Source organism: Salmo salar, chromosome ssa13, assembly GCF_905237065.1.
Source record: "Salmo salar chromosome ssa13, Ssal_v3.1, whole genome shotgun sequence".
NCBI classification, from domain to species: domain Eukaryota; kingdom Metazoa; phylum Chordata; class Actinopteri; order Salmoniformes; family Salmonidae; genus Salmo; species Salmo salar.
The window spans coordinates 90,213,039-90,233,666 of record NC_059454.1 but is presented as its reverse complement, the minus strand read 5'-3'; the positions used below and the strand labels follow the sequence as shown (position 1 = coordinate 90,233,666).

Here is a 20,628-nt window from a genome sequence, read left to right as displayed (position 1 = left end):
GGGAGGGACCTCTACACGTTAGATAATTACTTTTTTCTACTGACCAACAGCGGCAATCAGAGCCCAAAGACTAAATAAACGAGAAATGGGAACATAAGCATTCAAAGCTGTAAAAAAGACTGCATTAAAATATTCACTCACACGTGCACATTATTATATTATATTGATTACCACACGGTGGAATATACACACAAAACGTAAACAGTGCATGTGTGTTAATTACTGTGTGGTAAAATAGAACAGCATCCTGATAAAAAACAGCAAATACCAGCTCTATAGTGAACGTGGTAGAGCAAGGCCCTGTCGCTTTCCAAGGTGCTGGAATTGTGGATGAAGTCTACTGAAGGCAAGGCAGCAGCCACTCAGGCCTAGTACAATTATACAACGTGTAGGCTACAAAATATATACAGTATACCATTACATAAACGGCATATCAATATAACAAGCAGATGGATATGATCATTAGGATATATACTGAGTAGACTATCACCAGCCCCACGTTGGCTAAAAGTGAACAAAACAAACATACCAGTGAAAACTAATAGCTACACGAAATGAGGTGTAGGATAACCATGAAGTATGAGAGACACAAAATAATTTATCAAATTAACTAACCTCCAATGGGAAATCTGGCTCATCCAGGAAGTTTTTTTCATGCAAACGTTCTGATTAAAAGGTCTTGCGAATTTAGGTTCACTTCTCCTCGAGTCAGTCATCATGCACACCTCATAGTTGGACACGTGTTGCAGAGTCCCTGTCCCTCCGGCGTCTGCGTAACGGGGTGGATAATATGGAATAAGTGGGAGATTGGAATGGACGTTACTTGATTGTCTCCACCTGAATCCAAATTAAAATATTTTTTATCGTGTCCTATCCTGCTCTCTCGACTCTCTCTTTGCCCTCTTTCTCTCTAACTGTATACAGAGGGGAGGTATCATTGCGATGTATTTTTTTGGTTCTTATTTCCCTTCCGTGATCAACAGCGGCCCTTGCAGTCCAAATCCAGGAAAGGCACCCATGAAACACCATGAATAACATTTTAGTTCCGTGTGTCCAATAGAGCAACATAGCGCAATGATCTATAAAATAATGATGACAACCATGCTAAATCCCTGATGATGAGACAGAGGTACAAAATCAACCCTGAAACGTATATCATGAATGTAATGTAAATGTATGAAGCTACGAAGCTATTTCTATAACGTCATCGGCATAATTTACTGTGCAGAGAAGGATCATGTTTTGTAGAATATTTTTTTTAAATAAATACAAAAGCAAATGAATGGTTTTTGGCCTCAAAGGCTCGTTCCACAACGCAGTAAATAAAACCTTCAAAATTAAACGGCAGCTGCCTGCTTCGTGGCGGAACAGCCTAGTATGACTGGGCCAATGTCCACTAAGCGTGGTGCTGAAACGCCTTACACGTTAAGACACTGCTACTATCATGTAAACTCAGCAAAAAAAGAAACGTCCTATCACTGTCAACTGCGTTTATTTTCAGCAAACGTAACATGTGTAAATATGTATATTTACATAACAAGATTCAACAACTGAGACAAACTGAACAAGTTCCACAGACATGTGACTAACATAAATTGAATCATGTACCCTGAATAAGGGGGGGGTCAAAATCAAAAGTAACAGTCAATATCTGGTGTGGCCACCAGCTGCATTAAGTACTGCAGTGCATCTCCTCCTTATGCACTTCACCAGATTTGCCAGGCACGTTCACGCTGATGAGCAGGGACCCTGGACATCTTTCTTTTGGTGTTTTTCAGAGTCAGTAGCTGTTAGTGTAAGCTGTTAGTGTCTCGACGACCGTTCCACAGGTGCAAGTTCATTGATTGTTTATGGTTCATTGAACAAGCATGGGAAACAGTGTTTAAACCCTTTACAATGAAGATCTGTGAAGTTATTTGGATTTTTACGAATAATCTTTTGAAAGACAGGGTCCTGAAAAAGGACGTTTCCATTTTTTCTGAGTTTAGTAGGCCCATACTTCTTCACGAAACAGCACCCTGTAAGTGCTGTCTTTTTTCAAGACTAACTAGGTCTACTTAATAAACTACATCATGAAACAAATACATCATTTGATTGGCCTGACGAATGTGCTGACAATACACATACCCCCCCCCCCCCATCCCCATCAGGGCCCCACAAAGGATTTACAGAATGTACTGATAAGAAATGCATCCAAACATATTGCAAGCTCATCAGTCTACTTTCACTAAACAAATCATGTAATATTTCTGTACAGCCGTCTCACCTGCTCAGGAGAATCCGGCTCATCCAGAAAGCTTTTCTCATTCGGAGAACGTTGCAAGGTCGCATTGTCTCTAGTCATAGTAGAGCTCGGGTCCATTATTAAAACGTTCTGACTAAAAGGTCTGGCGAATTTACAGTCACTTTTTCTCGAGTCAGTCGTCATGCACACCTCATAGTTGTACACGTGTTGCAGAGTCCCTGTCCCTCCGGCGTCTGCGTAACGGGGTGGATAATATGGAATAACTGGGAGATTGGAGTGGTGGAAGTTGCGAAATTGTCTCCATCTGTAGATCTTAACTGATATTATAACCATTACACACGAGATGAAGAGAAAAGTCACGACGGCCAAGGCCAAAATTAAATAAAAAGTCAAGTTATCGTTGGATTCTTTGTCGTGCGTAAAGTCAGTGAATTCTGAAAGCACTTCAGGGAAGCTGTCCGCCACTGCCACGTTCACAATGACTGTAGCTGATCGAGAGGGCTGCCCTTTGTCCTCCACTATAACAGTGAGCTTTTGTTTCACAGCATCTTTATCATTGACTTGGCGTATGGTTCTTATTTCTCCATTCTGTAGGCCTACTTCAAACAGCGCCCTGTCTGTCGCTTTCTGCAGTTTATATGAGAGCCAGGCATTCTGTCCAGAGTCCACATCAACAGCCACCACTTTAGTGACAAGATAGCCCACATCTGCTGAACGAGGCACCATTTCAGCCACCAGAGAGCTACTAGTCTGTACTGGGTAGAGAACCTGAGGAGGGTTGTCATTCTGGTCTTGGATAGAAATGTGCACAGTAACAGTAGCACTGAGGGGAGGGGACCCTCCGTCTTGCGCAGTTATATTACAATGAAACTCTTTTAGTTGCTCGTAATCAAATGAGCGCACAGCATGAATAATCCCATTCTCTGAATTAACCGAGACCAGTGAAGAGACCTGTGCCCCATTTATCTCACTGTTCTCCAGGTAGTAGGACAAGCGCGCATTTTGACCAGAGTCAGCGTCACTCGCCCTGATCGTAAATATGGAGACCCCCGGCGAATTGTTCTCTGTTAGAAATGCCTCATAGACACAGCGGTCAAAGGCAGGTGGGTTGTCATTGACGTCTGTCACTTTCACTGTCACTGTTTTATTACTGAAGAGAATCGGTGTCCCGTCGTCTGATACATTTATGGTGACGTTGTATTCTGAAATCGATTCTCGGTCGAGGATGCCATCAGTTACTAAGCTATAATAGTCGGTCATTGACGACTCCATTTTGAAAGGGATATCTGGGTTTATAGAACAGTGCACCACGCCGTTCTTTCCAGCATCTGCATCCTCTGCATTTATCACGGCTACTGTAGTTCCAGGAGGGGAATTCTCTGCTATGGTATTGGAAAAAGACATCAGTTGTATTGTTGGAGAATTATCATTCTCGTCAATAATTTCAATAACAACTCTACATGTATTGGTAAGACCACCATGGTCTCTTGCTTTTACATTTAATTGGTAGTTTTTCACCTTTTCATAATCTAACTGGGCTGACACTGTTATCTCCCCCGTTTCCGCATTCATCTGAAATAGACCATTCGCTTCTCTGCTTACATGGGCAATAGAATATGACACTTTCCCGTACGACCCACTATCAGCATCAGCAGCGCTTACATTTGTTATCAAGGTTCCTATTGGGGAATTTTCTTTGATATCTGCTTTATAAACAGACAGGCTGCAAACGGGGGCATTATCATTGGCATCTATTACAATTACATGGATATGAAGAGTGCCAGATTTTTGAGGATCACCCCCATCGGTTGCTATAAGCAACAGCGTAAATTCCTCCTGTCTCTCTCTATCTAACGGATTTTGCAAAATCATCTCGACATATTTCCCGCCGTCGGGTTGGCTATGTAACTCTAGGTTGAAATGATCTACTGGTTTCAGGGTATAGTTTTGAATGCTATTAACGCCCACGTCCCGGTCCTCTGCACTGTCTAACGAGAAGCGAGCTCCAGACAGCGCAGACTCGCTAATTTCCAGGTTAACACTATCTCTCGGAAAGGAAGGGGCATTGTCGTTAATATCCCGGACCTCGACTGTTATCCGATACAATTGGATGGGATTTTCGATTATAACCTCAAAACTAAAGCTGCAAGGCGTAGTCTGCTTGCAGAGCTCCTCTCTGTCTATTCTCTCTTTAACAACCAGAGTGCCTTTGTCTCTGTTGAGATCAACATACTGACGACTCCCCTTTGTTACAATGCGAGCTCTACCAGTAACAAGCCGACTGACCTCCAAACCCAAGTCCTTCGCAATATTACCGACAAAAGACCCCTCGCTCATTTCCTCTAGGATAGAATACCGTGCTTGTCCTGTCACATTGTCTACCCAGTTCACGCAACAAACGATGCACAGTACTTGCCATCTGTAACCAAAGCCTTTCCTCCGCAGGCTGAGTGGAACATCGAACAAACGCCAAATATCCATTGTATGTCTATATAAATTGTAAAGTTGTAATCCAAAGCACATTAGGAATTCCAAAAGATAATATCTGGAGATATTGCCAATGCCTGCATTTATCCTTCTCGGCTGCAAATGGAGTCGAGTCTATCTAGTGGTATATCTGTGAAGGAGTATAGCAATACTGAGGTAGGGATACTGCTCAATCACTCTTGAGCCAATATACTATTGTCTTGTTAACCAACAGCGGCGCTCACAGTTAGAAAAGGGTAAATGCACCGAATTAATACGGTATATGCTTCTACATAGCTGATCACTCCTCTTTAGACACGAACTCCCATAGGACTCTGATTTTGATCCAGCCCACGAATGCACCAATGACGCATTTCTATTTTACACGGACGCACCAATTATGCATTTCTATTTTACGCAGATGCACGGCACACTGAGGCTCACTATGGATACCCAGCACTGCAAATTCACAAGTACAACCTCAACAGAAAAGACTTACATGTTTTTGCCAACAAATAAAGGGGTGCTATGTGACAGTCTGAATAGAACCGCTATACGGATTGCAATACACCCACTTCGACAAGAATAACAATTTTCTACAACAACTTTCTGAAAACCGAAACATTGTGGATAAAAGCAAACCATGTGGGTTTAATTCCGAATGACAAGATGATTAAAAAAGCACCTAAACTGATAGGACATCTAAATAACTTTTACCCGACCTGGGTTCTGCTGCATGCCTATTTTAAATGTCTTCTTATCTTCTGTTTATTTGACTATTTTCAAAAAGAAATCCCGAATCAACTACTTCTATTTGAAGTATTTTAAAATAGCCTAGCTACTTGTTTTCAAATACATTTAAATACCTCTAGGACCAAACCGTAAACAACTGATGTAAAATGTCAGCTTCTCACCTGCTCAGGAGAATCCGGCTCATCCAGAAATCTTTTCTCATTCTGAGAGCGATGCAAGGTCACTTGGTCTCTGGTCATAGTAGAACCCGGGTCCATTATTAAAACGTTCTGACTAAAAGGTCTGCCGAATTTACAGTCACTTTTTCTCGAGTCAGTCGTCATGCACACCTCATAGTTGTACACGTGTTGCAGAGTCCCTGTCCCTCCGGCGTCTGCGTAACGGGGTGGATAATATGGAATAACTGGAAGATTGGAGTGGTGGAAGTTGCGAAATTGTCTCCATCTGTAGATCTTAACTGATATTATAACCATTACACACGAGATGAAGAGAAAAGTCACGACAGCCAAGGCCAAAACAAGATAAAAAGTCAAGTTATCGTTGTAATCCTTGTCATGCATAAAGTCACTGAATTCTGAGAGCACTTCAGGGAAGCTGTCCGTCACTGCCACGTTCACGTTGACTGTAGCTGATCGAGAGGGCTGTCCGTTGTCCTCCACTACAACAGCGAGCCTTTGTTTCACAGCATCTTTATCAGTGACCTGGCGTACAGTTCTTATTTCTCCATTCTGTAGGCCTACTTCAAACAGCGCCCTGTCAGTCGCTTTCTGCAGTTTATATGAGAGCCAGGCATTCTGTCCAGAGTCCACATCAACAGCCACCACTTTAGTGACAAGATAGCCCACATCTGCTGAACGAGGCACCATTTCAGCCACCAGAGAGCTACTAGTCTGTACTGGATAGAGAACCTGAGGAGCGTTGTCGTTCTGGTCTTGGATAGAAATGTGCACAGTAACAGTAGCACTGAGGGGAGGGGACCCTCCGTCTCGCGCAGTTATATTACAATGAAACTCTTTTAGTTGCTCATAATCAAATGAGCGCACAGCATGAATAATCCCATTCTCTGAATTTACCGAGACCAGTGAAGAGACCTGTGCCCCATTTATCTCACTGTTCTCCAGGTAGTAGGACAAGCGCGCATTTTGACCAGAGTCAGCGTCACTCGCCCTGATAGTAAATATGGAGACCCCCGGCGAATTGTTCTCTGTTAGAAATGCCTCATAGACACAGCGGTCAAAGGCGGGTGGGTTGTCATTGACGTCTGTCACTTTCACTGTCACTGTTTTATTACTGAAGAGAATCGGTGTCCCGTCGTCTGATACATTTATGGTGACGTTGTATTCTGAAATCGATTCTCGGTCGAGGATGCCATCAGTTACTAAGCTATAATAGTCGGTCATTGACGACTCCATTTTGAAAGGGATATCTGGGTTTATAGAACAGTGCACCACGCCGTTCTTTCCAGCATCTGCATCCTCTGCATTTATCACGGCTACTGTAGTTCCAGGAGGGGAATTCTCTGCTATGGTATTGGAAAAAGACATCAGTTGTATTGTTGGAGAATTATCATTCTCGTCAATAATTTCAATAACAACTTTACATGTATCGGAAAGACCACCGTGGTCTTTTGCTTTCACATTCAACTGATAATTGTTTTCCTCTTCGTAATCTAATTTGTCTGATACTCTGATCTCTCCTGTTTCCGCATTTATCTGAAACAACTCCTTTGCATCTCTTGAGGCCATGGAATACGATACTTTTCCATATGACCCATTATCAGCATCCGCAGCGTTGACTGTTGTTATCAGTGTGCCTTTTGGGGAGTTTTCTCTCACTACAGCCTTGTAAATAGATTGACTGCAAACTGGAGCGTTATCGTTCGCATCTAGCACTGTAATGTGGATGCGAACAGTTCCGGATTTTTGCGGATCCCCCCCATCGGTTGCTATAAGGAGCAACGTAAGATCTTCCTGACTCTCTCTGTCTAATGGGTTCTGCAGAATCATTTCCACGTATTTACTATCACTGTTCCTATGTACTGCTAATTTAAAATGATCTGATGGCTTGAGTGCATAGTTTTGTAAGCTATTCATGCCCACGTCCGAGTCCATTGCGTTATCTAACGAGAAGCGAGCTCCAGACACCGCAGACTCGCTAATTTCCAGGTTAACACTATCTCTCGGAAAGGAAGGGGCATTGTCGTTAATATCCCGGACCTCGACTATTATTCGATACAATTGGATGGGATTTTCGATTATAACCTCAAAACTAAAGCTGCAAGGCGTAGTCTGCTTGCAGAGCTCCTCTCTGTCTATTCTCTCTTTAACAACCAGAGTGCCTTTGTCTCTGTTGAGATCAACATACTGACGACTCCCCTTTGTTACAATGCGAGCTCTACCAGTAACAAGCCGACTGACCTCCAAACCCAAGTCCTTAGCAATATTACCGACAAAAGATCCCTCTGCCATCTCCTCTAGGATAGAATACCGTGCTTGTCCTGTCACATTGTCTACCCAGTTCACGCAAAAAACAATGCACAGTACTTGCCATCTGTAACCAAAGCCTTTCCTCCGCAGGCTGAGTGAAACATCGAACAAACGCCAAATATCCATTGTAATGATTATTTAAGTGGTAAAGTCGTAATCCAAATGACAACCGATGAATTCCAAAATAAAATATCGCGAGGTATTGCCAATGCCTGCATTTATCCTTCTCGGCTGCAGAGTACAGCAATACTGAGGTGGGGATCACTGCGCAGCCACCCATGAGCCAATAGAAGAACGTCTTGTTAACCAACAGCGGCCCTCACAGTTAAAAACATGAAAATGCACCGAGTTAATACTGATCATGCCTCTACAGACCTGATCATTCCTCTAGAGACACAACCTCCCATAGGACTCTAGTTTAGATCCAGCCGAATGAACAAATTAGACATTTCTATTTTACAAGAATGCATGACATACAGTGTCTCAACATGGATATCCAAACACTGCAAACTCACAAGTACAACCGCAACAGAAACGACGTTTATTTGATTTCTGTCCACGAAGGTGTGCTGTGACAGTCTGAATATGACATTTTATACGAATTGCAATACACACACTTTGACATGCATGTCATTTTTCTACAACACGATTCGAAAAGCCCAAACATTGTGGATAAGAGCAAACCGCGTAGGTTTAAATCAGGATGAAGACAGGCAAACAAGATGATAAAAAATGATCTCAATAACCTAGAACCGACCTGGGTTCATGCCTATTTAAATACTTATGTTCTGTGTATTTCAGTATTTTCAAATATTGTGGCCGAAATACTTATATTTGATGTTGTAAAATGTCAGCTTCTCACCTGCTCAGGAGAATCCGGGTCATCCAGAAAGCTTTTCTCATTCTGAGAACGTTGCAAGGTCACTTGGTCTCTGGTCATAGTAGAGCCCTGGTCCATTATTAAAACGTTCTGACTAAAAGGTCTGGCGAATTTACAGTCACTCTTCCTTGTGTCAGTAGTCATGCACACCTCATAGTTGTACAGGTGTTGCAGAGTCCCTGTCCCTCCGGCGTCTGCGTAACGGGGTGGATAATATGGAATAACTGGGAGATTGGAAGGGAAGTTAAGTGATTGTCTCCATCTGTAGATCTTAACTGATATTATAACCATTACACACGAGATGAAGAGGAAAGACACCACAGCCAAGGCCAAAACAAGATAAAAAGTCAGATTGTCACTGTAATCCGTGTCATGCGTAAAGTCAGTGAATTCTGAGATCACTTCGGGGAAGCTGTCCGCCACCGCCACGTTCACGATGACTGTAGCTGATCGAGAGGGCTGCCCGTTGTCCTCCACTATAACAGTGAGCTTTTGTTTCACAGCATCTTTATCAGTGACCTGGCGTATGGTTCTTATTTCTCCATTCTGTAGGCCTACTTCAAACAGCGCCCTGTCTGTCGCTTTCTGCAGTTTATATGAGAGCCAGGCATTCTGTCCAGAGTCCACATCAACAGCCACCACTTTAGTGACAAGATAGCCCACATCTGCTGAACGAGGCACAATTTCAGCCACCAGAGAGCTACTAGTCTGTACTGGGTAGAGAACCTGAGGAGGGTTGTCATTCTGATCTTGAATTAGTAACTTCATAGTCACGTTAAGTGGAGGGGAGCCTCTATCTTGCGCTTTAACGTGGAATTCAAAAGCTTTGATTTGTTCGTAATCAAAGGATCTCACTGCATAAATCACTCCTGTTTCAGAATTAATCGATATTAAAGATGAAATAGAATTTCCTCCCACCTGCGATTCCTCCAAGAAATAGGAGACCCTGGCGTTCTAACCCCAGTCTTCATCTTTGGCGTGGACCAAACCAATTGACACACCTGGGGAGTTGTTTTCTAATATCCGAGCTGTGTACTCGCTTTTATCGAACACTGGCACATTGTCGTTCACATCAGAGATTCTTATGCGAAGGGTCTTATTGTGACGTAATGAGGGAAGACCTTTGTCAACCGCTGTCACTGTGACGTTATACTCAGGCACAACCTCACGGTCTAAAACACTGTTTGTTAGTAAAGTGTAATAGTTCGCTAATGAAGATTTTATCTTAAAGGGAAGAGAATGGTCGATGGAACAATTAACATGACCATTTTGTCCAGAGTCCAAGTCTTTCACGTTAACAATAAGGTAAGTAAAACAGTAAGGCCCGCTGCATGAAGTCTGACTGTCTGCACTTCACAGTTAGACTATTAGTGTTTCCTTTGCCTTTAGTTATTTTTTTCTGGTTACTTTTCCTCCAGTACCAAGTCTGCCTACTCTCGCAGTAGGCTACTGCTTCCACTAATCCGACCTGGTGCAATCCCACAGGGTAAAGGCCACGTGCAATCTTTCAAGTTCCAAAAAGTCTCGTCGAACTTGGGCAATCAGTTGCACGATTAGAACTTTATATACTACTTCCCACATTTGTAACCATTGTTTGTGTGGTTACTTCATTGTTTGTGTATGTTTGATTTGGCGCTGTGTGTGTCGTGTTTCTGTGCTGTCTGGGCTTGTCAGATTCACTGTAATTAAGTTTTTTTGGCCCACAAAACCTCATAATAATACATGTCTTGTTCAAGTATCAAATCAAATCAAATGTTATCGGTCACATACACGTATTTAGCAGATGTTATTGCGGGTGTAGCGAAATGCTTGTATTCCTAGCTCCAACAGTGCGGTAGTATCTAACAATTCACAACAATACACTCTAAAAGTCAAAGAATGGAATTAAGAAATATTAAGAAATTAGGACGAGCAATGTCGGAGGGGCATTGACTAAAATACAGTAGCCTAGAATACAGTATATACATATGAGCAGAGTAAAGCAGTATGTGAACAAGTTCGACAGCTCAATATCAACAGTGAAATCAGAGTTTGTTTTCTTTTACAATTCTTTCACCTTGGAATAATGTTTGCCTTTCATTTAAGACATCCAGCCTGAGGGTTGCTCATCAAGCCATACAGGTCTACTTACAAACAGAAAGCATGTCGCACCAGATTGCACTGTCAGATGTAGGTCAACAGACAGCATAGATGAAAATATCAGCATATGTTTTCCTCTCGGATCCAGCATCTGGGAAAAGTTTTGATGGATGTGTGCATACCACTATTCTACACCTTCACATGTACATTTTCCATGGATTCATGTCTGTGTCTCCACGTGCTTGCTCAACCAATTCACATACTTGGGTATTTGCATGCTGCTTGTGAATACATGTGCTTTTCTTGGGTGTGTGTTTGCTTGTATGGGTGTGTGTGATAGACTTGTCCCTCTCTTTCAAACATAAACTTTGTCTCTTACTTTGAAAACGTGCCTTTTCAAATCCATATTAATGGATATGAGGCCCCTGCAAAAAAAAAGAAGAGAAAAAAAAGATATAGATGTACTATTGTAAAGTGGTTGTTCCACTGGATATCATAAGGTGAATGCACCAATTTGTAAGTCGCTCTGGATAAGAGCGTCTGCTAAATGACGTAAATGTAAATGTAAACAATGGCGACAGTTGTCCCCGGGGGAGAGTGCTCGGGGATGGTATTGGAAAAAGATGTCAACGCTATAATGGGGGGATTGTCATTCACATCTATCACTTCAATTACTACTTTGCAAGATTTTGAGAGACCACCTATGTCCTTGGCAATTACATTAATTTGAAACTGCTTAGTTTTCTCATAGTCGATTAAACCTGATACTCGTATTTCTCCACTGCTTGGATTTAGTGTGAACACCATAGCATTTTGTTGTGTAAGGTGGTCAATGTAATATTCTAACTGACCATTACTGCCCACATCTGCGTCGGTCGCAATCACTGTTGCTACTAAAGTCCCTTTAGGGGAATTCTCCAAAACAGAGGCTTTGTATACGGCTTGACTAAAAACCGGAGCATTATCATTGGCATCCAAAACATTCCCTTTTATGCTCACAGTCCCTGTTCTCCGCGGATTTCCTCCGTCGGCAGCTGTCAATGTTAGAAACATTTCACCTTCCTTCTCTCTATATAAAGGACTTTGCAAAACCATCTCCACATATTTACCACCATCAGCAAACATTTGTTCTTTTAAAGTAAAATGATTCGAAGGTTTAAGACTGTAGCTTTGCAGGGCATTTAAACCTACATCAGGATCCACGGCACTGCCTAAAATAAATTGAGCTCCAGGCGACGCTACTTCACTGATATTCAAGGTAATTTCCTTATTCGCAAAGGCGGGTGAATTATCGTTGATATCGAGTATTTCCACAGTTATACTAAATAATTCCATTGGATTTTCTAGAACCATTTCGAAGTTGAAGCTACAGGGGGATGTGTCCACACAGCTCCTCTCCGTCTATGCGCTGTTTGACCATCAGAATCCCTTTGTCCGCGTTTAGCTCTACACAATCCTTTTCTTCAGAAACAATGCGGGCCCGGCCATATTTTAGTCTTCGGATATCTAGTCCCAAATTCTTTGAGATCCCCAATCAAAGACCCTCGTACCATTTCCTCTGGAATCGAAAATCGCACCTGGCATTGAACCATATGCGACAAGAGGGCACACACAATAATCAACCGTGCTTGCCATTGTGGCGTTCGATTTTGCTTTCCCTCAAACATTTCAGAAAAAAACTGCAAAAATATACATTTCTGAACAGAAATATTGAGTAGCCTTCTGATGCACAAGTCTCTCTTAGTCCACTTAAATCAGCTATATTGGTAATCATTCAGTGTTGATTTTCATTCCTGTTTGATTCTAGATATCTTCCCCCGAATGTTGTATCAGCTCATATGAATCCATCAGTCAGGAGGTTCTGTGAATTTGAAGCTTATAACTCGTCTTACTGTCCAACAGCGGCACTCAGAGTCCAGAGCGCAGACTAACCTCATGTCGAAATGATACACAGGCAACTAAAGACAGACTGTTTTGTTACACAGCCCATAACTAAGCCTAGATCAGCAAATGGAAGATTATTGCACTGTGTATTTTCAGTAAACACCTTTTATAACACTTTCTTTTTAAAAAACGAATTTGGAGCACTTACAATGACAAGCCCAAGACTGGTCTTTGAATGCAGCACGTTTGATATTTCAGCACCATGGAGAGCGACAGCCCCAAGCTGATAGGCCATGTGGCAAACCAACTAAATTAGATCTTCTTTCAGACCAATACTAAACACGAATACTGTTTCAGGACTTAAAAATGTGTATGCTATAACTGTTTCACCATATACCAATAATAAACAATTGAACACCAGCAAATCTATGTGGCTTCATGTGTTTAACCCTGACTGCAACATTTCATAATTCACAGCACCAACCAATATACCCAAGTCTGAAATATATCCCTCTATTTCCATGTAACTAGGGGTGAAACTGAGAGGCCAATCGGCCTCCCACAGAGCGAGGTCAGAGGTCATCACAGGATGAGGCAGACAGTGTGTCGAAGCAGTGAAGCATGAAGCCCTCTATCCACCGCACAACTTCCACATGTTCCGCAAAACAACCTACACATGTCCTGCTGCAGGCTTACACATCCATGAGACATCAAGGCTTGTCTTTACCACAGTCTAACAATCACTGGCAGGCATGATAGTCTAGGGTCCTCTGCACTAGAATATCACTGCCACATTCATACACCTCTTCCAATATCACAATTGAAATTGTATTACCAGATCTTTATACAAAATATGTAATGGCATTCATTGTTATATAACATAGGCCAATGGGTTAGATAGTTTTGCACACAGAGAGAGATCAGATGCCACATAATTCAATTAATTAGAAATATATTTGAGCAGGGATGGAAGGCTGGGGATCTACAAAAATAAGAATTCTCCTGACCTACTTTAGAATTGTGTGGCAGTGCTGAGCAGAGTTGTCATACTGCAGTATGTGTGTATGTGTGTCTGCAGTGCTGAGCTGTGTGAAGTTCAGCATGAAGTATACTTTGTGTTACTGGTCAATTCTGTGTGAGTGATTTTGCTTTGTGGGCCACTACTGGGATGTCTTTTCAGTACAGTGTTCTGTGTGTAACTGTTGAGAAATACGATGGACTGCTGTGTTGTGTGCTAATGACAAGTTGTGTTCGTACTGCTTTGTGTGTTACCGTGTGAGCAGTGTGCTTGAGATGGTCAATGGTCAATGTTGAAGGAACTGAGGGAACCACTGAGTTTAACATCAGATAGACATGTAATCATGAAAAGGGTTACACTGTAAGGCCTTTACAATGACCTGCTATTGTGTCGGCCTACATGGCAACTGCACGAGCCACCCATTTCAGTGGGAGACCCTAATTTGCATCTGTATCTACAAGTAAAGAAGAAGAAAATATGTTTTTTTTTACCTTCAGATGTCCAAATGATGGTTCAATGGGAGAGAGTAAAAAGACAAGAAACAAATGAAAGAAGAGTGTTAAAAACATAATACAGGTTTATATACACTTACAAGAAGAATGAGCTATAGCAGAATTGTGTTATACATCTATGGTCATCTCTTTCAGACCCCTATAAGCAGCCACTTTACTACTGTAAAAAAAGCCATTAGAAAAGCATGTGTTCCTGACAAATAATATAAATAGCAGCTTCCTTCTCTCCATTGGGCCTAAAGCTGTAGTCTTCAGCCACTTTTAAGCCATACTTTCACTTTTCTGCTTATGCTTTACACAGGAGTGCAAGAGAAGGCTGGTTCTGACTGGCATATAGAATTGAATGGAACATGTTCTTCATTAGAGACTTGTATGACCCTGGGGTGACCTCAGGGAAAACATGCTGGCCTCTTTTCACTAGCTTTATCTTGCTGTGATGCCAGGGCTAACAGTCTAGTCTCTTCACATAGCCCCAAAACACAGGCTAGCCTCTTCACATTGCCATTTCCACCTCTGGGTGAGACATTAAACTCTGGGTGATTCTGCTCAAGACCAGAGTTGAAAAGTCTGCCCTTGGTTGACAAATTCAGGTTTTCTTAAAGACCATAGAAATGTGCACAGCTATCATCAGCAAGATTTTCCTGAAAATAATAGGCATTAACACAGTTAGATGTTAAAGATTTCTTCAGCATTTAGCTTCCTTTATAATGTTTCTGACATAGCCTAGTCCCTAATGTTTTCATGGCAGAACAAATTCTGCTGCATAAGTACAAAAATGTCTCCTGATTTGCATTCTTCAATTGTTTAAAAATCTAAATGTGAAACAATTGTGTCCATCTCCAGAATGAGTTAACTTTACCCTAAAGGTTTTGAGCCTCTTCTGACCCAAGGCCAAAGTGACAATCGGGTAATATGGAACGACGGGATGACCCAGGTGTCCAATGATGGGTCAAAGGATGCAACAGCCAAGGAGCATGAATGTGAACAATATTTTTATTTTACTTTCAGTGATCATTGACCTGTGTTTCACCGCTCATCCTCCCCACTGCCACAAGCCAAGAGCCTTGTCTACCTCTACCTGGGAGCATGGTTCTATTTGACCCAATTCTCATGGTGTTATACCTGTGATCCCACCTCTTGGTCCTGGATGAAGGAATTCTAGTATGGATCATCACACACAGTTGAAACTACTGGAAGGAGACCAAACAAATACATTTATCTACACCAGTATCACACATGTCATTTGCATAACTTTTTTCATTGCCATTGTCAAATATTTTGATCCAATGTCAATTGCTTCACAAGTTTCATCTGGACTCCTCTTTAGTGCAAGACCAGCCAGCAGTGCACTGTCATTGTAAGATCTGACAAATTTGAAGTCACTGTTGCGTGAGCCCGTTGTCAGCGATGCGTAATAATTATTACTACGTCGGGTTCCTTCTCCGTCCACCTCTGAATAGTTGGAAGGGAAATACGCACTGGGAACAGAAACTGCTCCACCAAACAACATTCTAGGCTTTCTACTACGGCAGAACCTCACGGCCAGAATGACAATAATGAAAGTCAGGAAAAAGGTGGAAACAGAGACCAGTGCGATGATCAAATAGAAAGTTAGTTTGGAACTATCTTCATAAGCCATGTCTTTCAGTTCTTGAACTTCAGCCAAGTTGTCTGATATTAGTAAATATACATCACAGGTTGTAGAGAGAGAGGGCTGTCCGTTATCATTCACTGATATCACAAGGTTCTGCTTCATACTGTCAGATTCAGAAATGTCCCACTGTGCCCTGATCTCTCCACTGTGGAGACCAATAGTGAAAAGTCCCGTATCAGTTGACTTCACTATCTGATATGAAAGCCACGCGTTTTGTCCAGAGTCAGCATCCACAGCTATCACCTTAGAAACCAGGGACCCCGCCAGAGCAGCTTTGGGGACCATCTCAGTCATCAAGGAGTTCCCTGCTGGAGCAGGGTATAATATCTGGGGAGAGTTATCAATCTCATCTGTTATGAAGACACTCACAGTCACGTTACTGCTGAGTGGAGGAGAATCATTGTCTCTGGCTGCAACGTGGACTTTGAAGATCCCAAACTGCTCCTAATCAAATGATCTAACAGCTTGGATCCCCCCGTGTCTCCGTTGATGGAAAAAAATGAGGACACCGGAACACCGTTGATCTCACTGGGCAATAGAGAATAGACCACTGCACCGTTCTGTCTCCAGTCTGGGTCTCTGGCTGTAACAGAACACATAGAGGAGCCAGGCTTGTTATTTTCAGTCACATAGGCGCTGTAGGATTGTTCTTCAAACACAGGTGGGTTGTCATTCACGTCTGACATAAATACATTAATAGTCTTTGAGGGGGATAAGGGTGGAGACCCCTCGTCAGTGGCAGTGATAGTTAAATTATAATCTGATATATTATAATCTGATATAATCTCGCGGTCTAGTTCACTGGTTGTTACCAGAGAGTAATAGTTTTTAATCAAAGATTTTAGTTTAAAAGAAACATTCTGTTGAATGGAGCAGCGGAACTGTCTATTTCCCTCAGAGTCTTCATCCTGTATATTAATGATGCCACCTCTGTGCCAGGTAACACGTTCTCAGGGATGGGATTTTTCAAAGATTTTATGAATATCACAGGTGCATTGTCATTTATATCTGTGATTTCGACAATTACTTTTGTCATGGAAACTAAAGCAGATCCATCTTTCGCCTGGATAGGCATTTCATAATATGTTTCCAATTCAAAATCTATTAGTCCAATTACTCTGATATCTCCAGTATCCTTTTGAATAGAAAACAGCTTCACTGCTTTATCAGATACACGACAGAAATCAGAGCTCACTTCCCCATTTTGTCCCGCGTCAGCATCCGTGGCACTAACTGTAGCAACCATGGTACCCAAAGGACAATTTTCCAGAATACTGACTTTACAGGCGTCTTGACTAAATACTGGAATATTATCGTTTGCATCCAACACAGTGACGTGTATCACTACAGTTCCAGATCTCTGTGGAGTCCCACCATCAACCGCAGTAAGTAACAATGTCACCTTCTGCTGTTGTTCTCTATCCAATCCCTTCTCTCACACCATCTCGCCATATTTACCACCGTCTGTATCTGTACGAACAGCCAAAACAAAATGTGCATTCCTCTCGAGCGTATAGCTTTGAACTGCGTTTAATCCTATGTTCTCATCATGGGCTTCATCTAGGAAAAAAACCTTGCCCTTTATCCGCTGATTGTCTAATTTCTAATTCTATGTGGTCACTACAAAATACCGGTGAATTGTCATTTAAATTCTGATTTTGAACAGTAATACGGTGTAACTCTAAAGGATTTTCAAGTGCGAGCTCGTATTTCAAAGTACACGAAACCCTTGGACCGCACAGCTCTATCTATTGTTTCAGCGATAATCAAACCCCCCGAGTTAGCATTGATATCACAGTAGCGTGTTCTGCTGCCATCCGTGTCTAAACGAGCCAACGCGCCGACAGCCTCTTAGCATCCAACCCGAAATCCTTTGCTATATTTCCGACCACAGATCCACGTTTCATCTCCTCCGGAATAGAATAGCTCATATCTCCGTGTCTCGTGTTCAGTTTTAACAGAGAAAGGAGAGTCACACAGAGTATTGAGTCAGAGAAAAGGTTGTGTCCCGTCTTCGAGGTAAGCCTACTGAAATGCTGCACAGTCTGGTTGTTCTTGCTGAAAACATATTTAAATAAAATAATATAGGTTTACAGCAGTAGGCTAAACGAAGAGAAGAGACGCAGCGCCTACAACCAGATTATCCAGCGAAATGATTATGTCACGCAGAGGGTGTTTTCTTGCTTTGAATATTACCGTTGTGGAAGGAGAGGCATATCTCTTCACAGCTGGTGTATAGCGACACACTGAGTATTTATATCAACACTGCCGTTACTGACTGTAAAAAAGGGTGTGGATTTGAGGTCCAAAATGCTTAGAGACCCATTTTTCTATGTCTGGCAGTTTATGAAATAAGCGATACTCTACACTTCACATGCTTTAGGCTATACTAAAGTAAACAATCGAAGTCAGAGGTAGCCTATACGGTAGTCTGCTATCATAAGGTCCGATATTGAACTACAGAAGACGTTGGAAAACGTCACAAAGAATTGCAAAAACAGCAGCAGAGTATAAACAAACAAACAAACATCATACTAAATCAAACCCGTATTCACTGTATTCTCAAGTAAATCCTCCATTTTAGAAACGGATGTATGCTAGAATTCAAATAATTAGATTCGTTTTCCTGAAGCACCATTACATGACACTTTTATTTAAATCTAAAATAACGAATAATCATATGAAATAATGATTTCAAATGGTCGTAAAAATCCCTGATGAGGTTCCTTAGAAAAAGGTAAGACCAGAAAAAGTTAAACTATCGATATCTTTAACCTTCCTGCTGTGTTCCGGTCGAATTGGACCGATTTACAAGTTTTCTCTCTGAAAAATGTAGTTCATTTAATCTGATTGCATAAGGTTCCATGACTTTGTCCACACAGGGCATCTGAACACACAATATACATTTTGATGATTGTCATTACATTTTGGGTGTTTTATTTAACTTTTGTGCACCTGTGGTGTTCCCGGTCAAAAAATGACTTGTCATTAGAAATGAATGGGTGAGACTAAAATTAGTGTAGAAAATTGAGTTCAGGCACATGCCCATTCATCAGATGCACACACTTCCTCTCCCAGACCCCACATGCATGTGTGTTTGAGCACACACACCTCACTCCTATTCTTGTCTTCCACTGCAACCCCCACGGGAACCTTTCCCCAATAGAATCTTTCCTCCACGGGAACCACACCTGTGGCATTCTCACAAACAATCACAACATTGTTTCAATAATCTATAGAACTTTTCTCGCAGCTCTGGTATATAAAGGTTTTTTGATGCCTGTGGCAGCACAATGGCCAAACGATATATTGTATGTGAGGCTCTTGATCATATCTTTGATCATGACACTGGTGAGGAGGAGAGAGTCCTTGTTAAACTTTGACACAAAGTAGCCTGTGATAAATAGCACAATATGTTTCATCTGAGTATTTGTTATAGTCAAAATAATCCATACATTATGCTTTTTTTACTCAAAAACCAGTTGTATGAGCTCAGGTCAACGAGGCCTACAGGCCAGAAAAAGCAAATAGAAGTTCAAAACTTGTGTAGCTCTCTTCACGACAACAGACACAGGTTGGTTCTTTGAAACGGGCGTTTATTGCATTGCACGTCTTTTTCTCCGATGCATCCACGTCACGCCGTGAGAACTATATGTTTGAATGAACACAGTAACGTTGATAAATTATACAGTACTGAAACAAAGAAATACAAATGGCGCTCGGCGCAACAATACAAATGGCGCTTGGCGCGACAATACAAATGGAACTTGGCGCGACTATAAACAAAGTTCTATAGGTTGAACAAAATACCTCGTTGGCTGCTTGTCCTGAAAAGAGGTTCTTGAATTCTTAAAGTCCCTTGAAAGTCCCTTTACTGTCTTTCTTAGCCTCTGCCATCAACAATTATGACTCAGACTAAGATCTGCTTAAGTTAGATTGCACACAGTCAATTAACAAATTCCGTAGCAGTAACACAACAGAGAACCTTAGTTCCGGGATGGAACATAAAAACACAAACAATGGCCTAACGTTAATTTACCTGTTACATCACATTTAAATTCTTATCTATACATCAATAAATCATTTATTTATTTACTACATCAAATACACCTTGAATTATGTATTAATCGTGCATAGTGAACACAGCATCTATGTAACAACACTTACAACTTGTAATGTTCACAATAACTTAAGTTGATAAAAGATCTAACACAACATTAGGTGATAATATATGTATTATTATGGATTTATAATCAGCTATAATGGGGCGGTCATTTTAGACACAGGAAAACAGAATTAATTAACATGAAACGAACACAACAGGAGGGTTAATGGAGCCTCATAGTAAATCTGTCGTCTGTATTGGCCATGCCGCATTTATGGTGACATGGCCTCTGCAGAAGTCAGGGCAGTCATACTTCTTGCGATTCACGGAGCAGCGCAGAGCTGTTGAGCAGGATTGTTGTGAAGGAAGTTGTCAAGGAAGTGAGTTTGTGTTTATACGGGACCTCCCGCCCCCACCTACCGTCAATCAATCATGTCAATGCGGAGCTATACGGAGCCCGCCGCATTGTTACGACATTTGGGAGCCGCACGGCTTCGCGGTACAGAGCTCAAATTGTCCTCTGCATGCCTCTGGAGGCTACGCAAT

At 41.8% G+C, this 20,628-nt stretch overlaps 1 protein-coding gene, 1 long non-coding RNA gene and 1 pseudogene across 9 annotated transcripts in view; all 3 read right to left on the bottom strand.

The window, feature by feature from the left end:
• The window catches only part of LOC106594404 (protocadherin gamma-C5), an 81,729-nt gene extending 66,808 nt beyond the window's left edge, over nucleotides 1-14,921 (bottom strand). Inside the window, exon 1 of one of the 8 annotated variants that reach the window (XR_006758387.1) lies at nucleotides 2,267-5,297. Coding sequence is in view for 7 of the 8 variants with exons in the window: in XM_045692364.1 (XP_045548320.1) it covers nucleotides 2,267-4,768 (2,502 nt within the window). In the remaining variant the exon portion in view is untranslated. Of the gene's footprint in view, nucleotides 1-2,266; nucleotides 5,298-5,625; nucleotides 8,704-8,812; nucleotides 10,573-14,302 lie in introns of those variants that run through there. The other 7 variants (XM_045692385.1, XM_045692386.1, XM_045692384.1 and 4 more) reach the window with 7 other exon arrangements.
• LOC106568114 (protocadherin beta-1-like) lies at nucleotides 10,747-13,330 on the bottom strand (annotated as a pseudogene).
• A 4,631-nt stretch (nucleotides 14,922-19,552) lies between the features above and the next one.
• On the bottom strand, nucleotides 19,553-20,115 carry LOC123726094 (uncharacterized). Its single transcript, XR_006758388.1, has 2 exons — nucleotides 19,788-20,115; nucleotides 19,553-19,625 (listed from the first exon to the last, which is right to left on the bottom strand). It is a non-coding gene; the product is annotated as an uncharacterized lncRNA (long non-coding RNA).
• Between the last annotated feature and the right edge of the window lie 513 nt (nucleotides 20,116-20,628).